General features: G+C 35.3%; 1 protein-coding gene across 1 annotated transcript; it reads left to right on the forward strand.

Annotated features, from left to right (window-relative positions):
* The first annotated feature begins 277 nt into the window (after positions 1 to 277).
* Positions 278 to 2,792, forward strand: LOC108572474. Its single transcript, XM_017934714.1, is given in 4 exon segments — positions 278 to 358; positions 360 to 449; positions 1,309 to 1,453; positions 2,434 to 2,792. Coding segments are annotated over 4 exon segments (675 nt in total).
* Positions 2,793 to 11,980: the final 9,188 nt, after the last annotated feature.

The raw sequence follows: 11,980 nt of genomic DNA on the forward strand, positions 1-11,980 counted from the left end.
ACTTCCGAAATCTCCGTATAGTTTCAAGAATCGACCGAGCAGTCGGCGAGAATCGTCTTTCGTTGAATGAAATCCTTCCTCCAACGATGAAAATACGTGTAACAAACGGAAGTGAAGATTACGTGAAAGAACGAGCGCTCGAGTTTCACTGAAACAGTGATAGAAAAGACGCGTGGAAATTTGGTACGCGTGCGGCAGGCATAATTTGGTAATTGTGCTGTTATCTGGAAGCTATGTGGGTACCATCATTCGATAAAGGGAATTCCGTGTAGAGGAAATGGTATATAGTAAAGCTAACAGTTACAGCAACCACACGGTTGTATCTCGATTATTGCGCTTCGTGGAAACAACTGACTCCTCGAAACGCGTTTCCCACTCGTCAAGTATCAGAATCGGCGGAGAAGTAAACGCTTCGAACAATGTTCTCGGTTGTAGTGTTGGTTTTGATGGTAAGATATTTTGGATAATTTCTTTCCTTCTTTTTTTCTTAAGGAATATTTGAGACTTTAATTTCATTTTTCTGAAGTGACATGTTTTTATCATTCATCATATGTCCATAAAATTGATAGAAATTTTCTGCTATTTATTGGGATATTTTGTAATTCATTGTGATTTTAGAGAATTATTATAAATATTTGAGATTTCAGCCTAATCGAAGATTGAGTTTTTGAAGAATTCTTCAATTTTTGTGTAACACTTATCCAATTTTTCTCGAGTTGTGAGAATTTTTTATGATCTACCATGTATTCGTGAAAGTGATAGAAATTTAGTGCTATTTATTAGGATTTTTTATTATTCATTGTATCGTCACAGAATTATTATAAATATTTGACACTTCGGTATTCCTAAAATTTATGGAAAATCCTGTTTATGAAATATTATTCAATTTTTGTGTGGCACATCCCATTTTTCTGAAGTTATACGAAGTTTTTATGATTCACTGTGAATCCATGATATTTTTGGGAATTTTGTGTTATTCATTAAGACTTTTCATTATTCGTTTCGCCCTCAGAGAATTGTATTAAATATTAGAGATTTATTAGTCTTCGTGGAAGTCGAACATTGTGCCTTTGAGGCATTGCACAATTTTTCTGTGATACGTATTCATTTTCCTTTGAATTTATGAGAATCTTTCTTATTGTTTAGTGCACCTTCAGAAAATTATTAAATATTCTATTATTTATTCATATCGTGCCTTTATAGAGTATTATTAAGTTTCTCTTCTATTTATCACACCTTCGTAAAATTAAATATTTCTCCGTATCAATTTATTTGTCCCTTTTCCTTTTTTGAAAATTGAACGTTTAGGTGTGTGGGATACACGGAAAGCCCATAGATCGGTTGACAGACGATCGGGCTAACAAGATCGATAAAGAAGGGAGACTAACAGAAGTGGAGATAGTAGACGAAGATGCCACTGTGACGTCAACTTTGAAAGACGGAGTAAATCAAGGTGTAAGTGTACCGATGGTAATAGTTGTTCATTCAACGAGTATAGATTTGCAAAGTACAGGTAGATTCGCAGGATTCGTACACGATAAAGCACTCAAGTTTATAGCCTCCTATTCGTAACGATAAAATAAAATAAAATACTTCCTCGTGAACTATAAATCGTGTTTTATGCTCTGCATAACATGGACTATGAAACCAGCATAACGAGAGTATCTTTATCTGTTTAGAGAGAATTACCGTGGTTGCCTTTGAATTTTTCTAGATCTGATAGACTTGCCTCAGAACGTCAAGATCTTAAAAGAAAAGTAGGAAAAGGAAACAAGAAGTATAAATATTAGAGTTCTTATTTTCTTCACAAATACTTCATTCAGAAATGCAGAATGCAAGTAAAAGGCTTTTTTAACATTTTTAGAAAAAAAAAAAATTGCGTATGATTCAGAATTGTAAATCCTGAAGTTTAGATTGTAAATCTGTTCCTTGTCTGCAGTTACACCATTGCAAATGATTAATACTTGCATTATTCTCATTTCTCATTCTACAAATTTCTCCATTTTATAGGTGAAAAAGGAATCAAAAATTTCAAATATAATCTACGATCTCGTAATTCTTCATTTTTAAGAGATACTTCTCAATTCTAGACAATTATAAAATCGTTACTCCAACTATTCGATTAATCAACTCAAACAATTCAAGCAAACTCAATTCAAAATTCTTTTTTTCCTACAGCTCGTAAAAATCTATTTTAGAAATGATTTTTATTATAATCAATATTATGTCACGAAAAAAAAAAAACAGAGAAAGATATATTTTATTATTTTGCAGTAATTATACAAATCTATGTTACAATGATTTTTATTATAAAAAGAAACTGTATAAAATTCCTTTTTTATATAACCTACGAAATACTCTACTTCTTTAAATTCCCAATTATATGAATTTCTCTTAATTGGAAAACCTCTTGAACCATGATATTCCAGTCAGAAACCACCACGGCGAAACCAAGTTTCATCACCTGGTTCTTAACACCGTTAGCACAAAATCTTCAAATCAACCCTCAGAGTATCCAGAATAGTGTGACTCAGCTGAAAGAAATATTGAGCAATCTTGGCTTACGTGGTCGTGGGGAAATAAAAGGGAAGCAATTAAGCAACGCGAATAATTTATTGCAACTAGCAGGAGTGAACGATTCCGGATTCTACACGAATAGATTGGATCCAGCTGGATTTTTCGGCGGAAATGGTTGGTTGGCGAATAAAGGAGGAATCTTAGGCGGACCAGGAGCAATTCTTTCCACTGGCAACGTCCTCACTGACTACCCTACTGCTTACAGGCGGAAGTAGAACCACTTCTTAAAGCTCGTTCCTTTGGAGAACGGTTTAGAACACCATTTGGTGATTTTTTTTTTTTACCGAATGTGAAGAATAGAGGATTATTAACTTCTTCAAGGACACGTTTAGTTTGTTTGAAAATTACAATATTCGAGGAGTTAAAATGGTGAACGATGAAAATTAAAATAATTTCAAATGATTTTCCCTGAGGTGAAAATTTTCAGTATAAACGAGAAACGTGTGTTTCTTAATTTTGATTAAGGAATTAGAAACTATTTTCTAGCATTTAAGGGGGTATTCTAGTCTAGACTTTTCAAAAAAGATCGACAAAAATCGAATGTTTTTACATTTTCTGAAAGTAGACATTGGCAGAAGTATAACTGTCGAATGATTTTTCCGAATTCGTAAGATTGACGAAGTTGTAGATGGTTAAAGAAGACGACATGCAGTCCCCAGTCATAAGTATAAGGGGAGTTCCCCTAGCGCCGGACGCTTAAGGTTTTTCTCAAATAAATCTTTCTACCTGTGCACGCGCGAGTAAAACGCGAAGAAAACTTATTTTTATTCCTTTTGTCTCCTCTAGGAGATACGCAGAATAACGGCTCGGTGGCGTTTCAATTATTGCAGGTACAACTAACGTCCGATATTAGGTGCCGTCCGGCGTTAAGGGAACTCCCCCTACCATTCTGGTGTAACTCTAAACGTTTCCATTTCTTATACGCAGCTTTGTATGCAAATTTCCACTAACAAAAATTCCAACGTCAAAGCTGAAAAACGAATGAAAAATCTCACACTTAAGATATCACGCATAAAATATCGCTCTAACCTACCATTTTTATTACCCTCGTAGCAAACTACGTGGGAGAATTGATCTGTTTCGCGATAACGTTGCCACTGTACCGATAGTGCGCATAAATACCCATAAAATTAGCGTTACCGGTGCTCACATTTTTGAAATAAAATTAAAACAAAATTCACATAGGATTAAAGTATAATTCGGACAGTTTTGATTGTTTTCACTTGAAAATAATTGTGAACTTTCTTAAAACATGAGTAAATACGTATGCAAAATGCCGATACTAAGAAACTTATACTTTCCTTACAAAAAAATCCCTAAGAAGGACTATAAAATGACACTCTAGACTAGAATACCCCTTTGAAAAGCCATCCTTGAAGAAGTTAATGCAGAAAATGAAGAGTATAGTGATAATATCAGAATCTTTCCGCAGGTTGGAGAGAATAGTTTCAAGAGATCATGGTTGATCTGTGTGAAATGGTGAATGAAAGTGTGATTTTTTTGGGAGATTGTTTTGTAAGGAATTGTGTTTAGAAAATATTGAAACTTTTGGAGTGTTAGAAAGAGGTTTAGGTTAAACTATGAAAATTTTGATAGTTGGTTTTTTTTAAATATTTTAATTGTTGGATAAATAATGTAATAATTTTGATTAAGTAAATTTGTAAAAAATTATGATTCCATACACTTGTTATCATTAAAAATTACGAAGTTATAAAAAATAATTATCGTTGAATTTTCACTATGTTGAATTATAAAAATATAGTGCCCAATTTTCAATCATTCAACGAAGAACCCCATTCAATATCCATAATTTTCATCATTTTAGAAAAAAGTAGACCATTTAGTGTTCTCGAATAGCATTAAAGAAGTGTTTACCAAGCAATTGGTGAGAAATTTACGTTGGTAGAGTATGGAGAAGAACGAAGGAGAAGGTAAACGTTGGATATTAGATAAAGTTTACTGAAATTTCGCTATTACCGAAAGAAAAAGAGCTGGGCGAAAAAACGAGGCAAATAAAGAGAAAATAAATTGGCATCAAGAGCAAATAGAGTAAGCGAATAATTCTCGCGGAACGTACACGAAAGAAAGAAACAAGTGGTGGAAATTCTTCGTGCCTCTTAGATTCGAGAGATGAAGAAGACCAGAAGAAAGCTTTCAATAAATAAGCAGCTTTCGAGGAAAAGAGAAATTCTTTTGGAAACTGCGCATTAAGAACAACATTCAATTCTTTTTGTGTGTATATTTTTGCGCTATACCTTAATATGCCAATAATCTTGGAGATTCCCTCTCGAAGCTAATGGGAGAAGAATTTTCTTTGAAGGAGAAGAAGAAAGAAATCTGTGGGAGTTTTATTATACCACGTTACAATGTCAAAGCCTTTGTGCAATGTGTCCTTTGTTCAATATCAGTTTCATCTTCTTCAGATAAGATTCTTCTGCAAATTTTCTTCACAATAACTTTTATTCTTCAGGTAGAATAATTGTAGTAATACACAATTCTCTCAGTTTATTTTCACAAGAAGATACAATTCATGAAGCACATTCACGGACTTCAGTCATGTATAATATTTCATAGCTATTCTTCAAAAAAAAAAAAAAAAAAATTGTTAAAAATAATTATGGAAAAGTTGCATAATCTTTTAAGTAATTTTGATCGAGTAATTGTGTAGTCAGTGTTTAAATGATAATTCTGAAACTATCGGATATTTTTCTAGTTAGTTCTTTTTATTAAGTTTAATAAAGTGGATAATAGTTGGAATGAAATTACTGACATTGTTTAATGAGAGTTCACTGAATAATTCTAACAGGATAAGATTTAGAAACATAGAGAACAATTCTCTGATAAAATATTTTCCAATAAAAATTACGAAATAAATACGAAATATTTCGAAATTTTATTTGTTTTATGTTTTTTTATTTAACATCTTTATTACTTGTGCAAAAAAAAAATGAGGGCAAAATGATACACGTTACTGTCACGTAAGGGCAAGGTTAGAATAAACGAAACACGGACCACCGTTCTTGCGAAATTAATTAACAAATTCTTCCTCGTTTCATATAGCGAGCGTGATCATGTTAGAGTCGTTACGCAGAGCTGAACATTTCGACATGAAAGTTTTAACGAGCTGTCTGCGGTATCAAACTGCGATTCTCGGCATTGTGTCGCGTAATGTGCTTGCTTCCCCGCATTTTCTCTGCTCTGGATCGTTGGAAAATCCGTCGTGTCGTTGTGAACGATGTATTCGATCATTGAAAACACATCAATTCCGAGAAACCTTAAAAAGAAACATCGTTTCCGTTAAATCGAGATCTGATCCGTTCAATCCGGTCAAAGAACTGTTATTTTCGATGCAATTAAGATTGATTATCGATTAAACTGTCTCGACGGGGTAAAAATATCACTTGGAAAGCTCTGAGTCTTATTTACTCTCGTTCGAGTTGAATAAGAGTGATCACCATTTTTGTTTGCTATTACGAGGGTGTGTGAACGATTTTGTAATTTTCAGCGAAATTATGTTATTAATTTCACCCAAGTTAGTTTCTCATTGCTGTCAATAAATGTATCGAGTTTGAAAGAAATCAACGACAGTGGTAAAAAACGTGCTTTTTGAGGTGGAATGGCATATAAAGGGTGACCAATTTAAAGAGGATCCACGGACTTCTTACAGATACATTCTAAACGCTACCCCTGGAGGGGGAAAGTGCACTCTGGTGGGGATGGCGTAAAACGATCCGCGCATGAGGGCGGCAGTCGAGGTTCGTCAGTCAACCAAGTAGTACGTGTTAAGGTATTCGTGGATCGGGATGCGCGACGAACAACGTGTGCTATGAAAACACACGAAAGTAAACGAAACATAACAGAACGAATCGCGCCTAGTTCGTGTAAAGTAGTATCTCGTGTGCTAGACTGAAAGTTGGTCATAGTTCAGTCACTTGTATTCCTTCGTTTCGTTTGTTTGACTCCTGGTGTTTAATTCGAATCGAGGCAGTGGTTAATCGACCAGGACGATTCCTTTCCCTCTCGAATTGAAGCAGAAAGGGCTCGTTCTTCTCGTCCAGTGTCTCATCCATCGAGAGGAGGAAGGATGAGAGGTAAACGGACCAAGTGACACGCGGGAGGGAGACGAGAAGACATCTGAAGAAACGGGTAAGTGAGCACGTTTCGTCCTTGATACATCGCGTTTGTTGTTATTCTCGCTGGGACACGTACGCACACCACACACCTAACCTAATTCCAAAAAAATCGTGGGCGATTTATTTGAATGTCACAACCGTGCAAGCGGTTTGCAAATAAACATGGCGCGTGGTGAAAAGCGCGCGTTGTTTTGGGGACCTGAAGTTGGCTAGCTTGAGGCCCGTGCCTTCGTCGATTCGACTACGTGTATCTCGTTTGTCATAACGTCAATTTCAACGGGAAATATCAATGAGAATTATGGAGAGTGCTTGCGTAGGTGTGCGAGAAAGAATTGTTCGTGATATTAATTAAAGCGAATAGACAAGCTTTCGGTATATCGCGAGAAGTGAGTAGGCAGATATTAAGGGAAATTATGGGATTGAATAACGTGGCTTGAAATTTCATACGAAGCGATCGTTTTCGCTGGTTGGCGTCTCTACAGTTCCCAGGTTTATTTATTATTAATAAACGTCAGTGCTATTATACGCTAACCGTATAATTTGGGTTTTTGCCGGGTACTAAAGAACGAGCTGAGTTTATTGTGTTTTTACGTACGATTCTGACCAACAATCGAACGTTCTATTCATCGTTATACGTGACAGATGAATAGCTTGTGGAAAGTGCTTGCAGCATCCTAAAATATACGATGGGATTATAATCTTATTTTTGGCAGCCATTTTGATGGTTTCCTTCTGGACTGGAATCGGCCCTCCTTTTCTCTACGGGAGAAATTATATGTACGCCTTAACTTAAGTGAAATTCGCTTTAATTAGATTCATGATGAATTTGCGAAAAAGAAACTATTATCATAAAATTTCACGGTTCAAAGGCACTCTAAATTTCTTTGTTTTTCTTGTAGAAGTTGTACAAGAGCAAGTTTTCATTGCAATTTTTTTCTCCGTCTTTTCACGTCGGTATCGGAAATTTTTTCCCGCGAAACCTCTAAATTTTCCAGCGTATATTGAACGCAGAATTGCGGTTAGATTCATCTCAAGGAATAAACCCATGTTTTATGGGAAAGTCGTAAAAAATTATCAAGAGCACGGTGTGCAGCCGCAAAGGTTGTCGTTACTTCCGATATTTTCCTCAGAGATGAAATAAAACTTTTCTCAGGAGTGATAGTTACATCAAAGTTACAAACAGTATAAGAGGTTGCAGAAGATACTTGATTGTCGCTGTTGGATTTTTTCGGTGGATTTTCAATATTACGATAATCTTCGCATTTTCTTTCATAATCAAATATCGATTATTTAAGATTAAATTCCATCGATGGTCCACGTTGTTGCGTTCGTTACGTATGTCAGTAAATTGAAAACGTAACACTGGGTCACGTGGGTCATCTATGGCCCATGCTTAACGTGTTAAACGGGGCGACTGAACTATCCTACAAACGAGATCTGAATAGTGATCGCGTTTCAACGAATCGAAAGGTCGATTCGTCGAATACTTTTATCGTGTTTACGATAAACCTGCGTTTAACCGAGCGGTCTCGACACGGTGTTCGCGTGACCAGGTAAATATCCCTACTCTCGAGCATAATAACGGCCATCTATGTACTCTTGTACAGATTCTGTTTGCCAGCCGCGAAACCTTCAAACGTAGGCACACACAACGGGCCTTACGACATTTTGCCAACAGTTGCCTTTCCTTTAACGCGCCGAGTAAAACTTGTTAAAACCGACGGTTACAAAGCTTTACGATACTGCGATGATCGCGCCGGGGGCGGGAGGGGTGTCGCTTGGGAATCTAGAATCGTCGCTTGTCGTCGTTTAATCCTTCCGGCATAAATTATAAAGGCTTTTTTTAAAAACAAGTTTTCGATAACACAAGAAGAAGAGTAAATGAATTTTTTTAAGGGGTCGATTGTTTTTCGATTCGTTTCCCATCATCGAATGTGGAAACGCATGTTGTTGCATACTGATACATATAAATGTGATTAAATTTGACGAGCAATCGGAGCTTCGTAAACAATCGAGTGAAAAGGAAAAGATCAATTTTTAACTGGAAGAGCTGGTACTTGGGGAAATTGTTTTTATTCGCTTTTATTTCCGCCTGTTGAAATGTGTAATCGTATTTTTTCGTTAGACACCCGGTTAACTGTTCCATTTCGCCCGGCTGGTTTTTCCGGTTTCATGGTTAGAGCGAGTTATTCAATTTCTGGCGCTGTTTGTATTAGATAGTGCAATATGAAATGTTGGTGTTACGAACCCACTGCCTTTCCCCCACACATTGTTATTATATACTATGATAATATTATTATTAACATTATTGTAATTAGATACTATTATATTATTATTAACATTATTGTAATTAGATACTATTATATTATTATTAACATTATTATTAGATATTATTATTATCATAACCAAACACCTTTATAATTATAAACCAAAACGCCAAGCAACCGTCACAGGTAGGAAGGGGGCGAAGTGGGGAAAAACCCATGAAGCGACGCTCGACTCGAGGCCCCTTTTCTTGACCATTGGTCGGAAGCAAGGTGCCAAAACTAGTATAAAACCGACGTTACCTGCACAAGGTCGACAGATAGTCTAATTGGCTTCAGCAGGTTTTTTGCAACTTTTCCTGCATGACTTCTACTTCCTTTTTAATTACCAAATTTCTTTTTTATGATACCTAATGTCTCTAAAGTCTTTTAGAGTATAGGGCGGATTTACGCCAGGTGACTCTACACCAAATTCAAGCAAAAATCTACACAGGCGCTGCCTGTTCAAAAAAGAAAAGAAAAAGGTCGACAGATAGTGTAAAACCGTACACCTAGAACGACACCCGTTCGAACTAAACATTAAATAAAACGACTTGGCTAATCGCTCGTTCAACGGTAACTCGATCTTTGTGCACAAGTTTTTTTTTTTTGAGGGGGGGGGGGGGGGCAAGAAAATTGTTTTGAAAAATTTGAATAACCATTAAGTAAATAACGAATAATTCGGCACATTTCAGAACCAGTGAACAAAGAATTGTTTTTCAAATTATTATTATTAAAATTATTAATTCTAGAAATTGTTTTTATTATTCAATTTGTAGGTCCTACGTCAAATATTCCCGTAGAAACGGAAAATTCGTTTCATGACGAACTCGATGGAGATCTCGAGGATTTTTCCCGAAGGTTATCGCGGCAGTCGAAAAACCGGAAGTGGCGCGTGAGCCACAGGTATCCGCATGTTCGAGCGTCTATCACGAACGCGCGAGCGTAAAGTCGGATAAGTCGGTTAACTAGGAACTTTTTTTTTTAATCAGTTCACGGCGAATTAAGCTTGGCCCTTGAATTATTTTTATCTGACGATGTGGCGTGACTTTTTCGAGGCACGCTATGCACGCTATCGTGATAACGAGTCGATTCAAGTTGCTTGATTCCTCGATACGATTGTGGAATATGGAGAATTAAAGTTGCAATTAAGTCCAGTTCGAAAGTGTAAAAAAATTGATTTCTTTCTGCGTAAATTGGGAGTATGCCCCAAATATGTGTATGGTCCTTAAATTTACATTAATAGTAAATTCACAATAGAGTAATATTTTATTAAATTAACAGATATGAAGGTTTCCGTTGAACTTCGCATTCCTGGAATTAATTAAAGGTGTACTACCTATTAAATTTCCAGCGAAGGAAATCATTTTAAAGATCATCTTTGTGTAATCAGTAGAAGAAGACAGAGAAGGTTTGGAATTTTTAATGAAATTATTTAATTATCTATATTCATCAATTCCATGAAAAATGAATATATAATATCAGTTCATAATTACCGTACTTATCAAATTTCGAAACAGCAGAATATTCTGAAATTTCATACTCGAAAGTTTTCTCAAAAAATAAAAAACAAATTTTATCATTGTAATTTCCAAAAAATGAAGATCTACAAATATTCCATACTCGTAGAATTGTCGAAGGAATAAAGGGAAAAATTCATGCACCAAATGCACCAGCTGTCTATTAAATCTCGAAGAGTGAAGAACATTTCTAAATTCCATAAGCCTTGGAACCTCTTGCAAATATTGAAGTTTGATGGAAGCAGACAACGTGCAAAAGGGCTTTCCTCTGATCTTCCGCGCTTACATAATATTTTACAGCAGGTCTGTCGAAATATTACGTCGCGATTTATCTTGTCTCCCTTTTCAGTTTTTCGTTTATGTAACCAAAGGATTGTTTGCAGTTGTAGCGATCCCATCGAGTGAGATCGTCAAGTCCTTGAAAAGGGAACGAACCTCATCCATCTCGAGGATATCTCTCTTTCTATCGCGTTTCTTTCTTCTTCTTTCGTCCTGGAATTTCTTCCATGATGTATTGGCATGTAATAAAACGGGTTACACGCAGGGAGAGTGTCTGATTGATGACACAAACATTTCTACGAGTTACTTTCTTCGGCGAGAAAAAATGAAATAATTGTCTCTTGCATGAATATTGAACAAAATTTTGTTCTTTTTTCTGGATTAAATGCAAGTGTGGATTTTCAGAATTTTTTGAAAGTAGAAGTTTCGTCTGTTTGGTAGGGGAAAGCGGGGTAATTCCGGCCACTTTAATTTCTTAAAATAAAAAAAGGGTGATTTAATTTTTTATGGTACTGCCATTTGGTGATGATGCGGTTAGTTAATATTCATCGTTTGCAACGTAACTTTGCAACAGTGGACACTTTTCAAGCAAGGTAAATTAGTACTTGGAATCGACATAAATTATTAATATTATTCTCATTAAATAGAGGAGTGTTTCTACCTTCAAAGTGATATTTAGTTTTTTGTTATATGTAAATTCAATTCAGTGGATTACTTGAAATATCTGAACATGAGGTATGGGGTAATTCTAGCCAGCTTTTAACATTGCAAACAATTGAAAAAGGCAGTTTATATTTACATTACATTTACAGTAGTTATTATTTTCATCATATTTATATTATTTTAAGTTATGGTTTTCTAAATTAAAATATTTCTAGATTCTAATGTTGCTACAAAAATTGGAAGAAAACTAAGAAATTCAATTAACAAAAACAGTGAAACCACTACTAACTACAAAAAATAATAAAATTTTTATTAATTTAACAGTTTTCTTGCCTCTTTTATAAAGAAAAATCATGCCAAATGCCCTTTTTTAGTTTTTTGTTGCCAATTTTATTACAACATAAAGTTACGCCTTCTCGGCCATACTAATACAAACTAGACACTTCAAGCTATCAATTAATATCAAAAACTTAACAAATGTGTAACTTGTTCAAATTTTATAGCA

The sequence above is a fragment of the Habropoda laboriosa genome, unplaced genomic scaffold (genome assembly GCF_001263275.1).
Source record: "Habropoda laboriosa isolate 0110345459 unplaced genomic scaffold, ASM126327v1 scaffold65, whole genome shotgun sequence".
In the NCBI taxonomy this organism is placed as follows: domain Eukaryota; kingdom Metazoa; phylum Arthropoda; class Insecta; order Hymenoptera; family Apidae; genus Habropoda; species Habropoda laboriosa.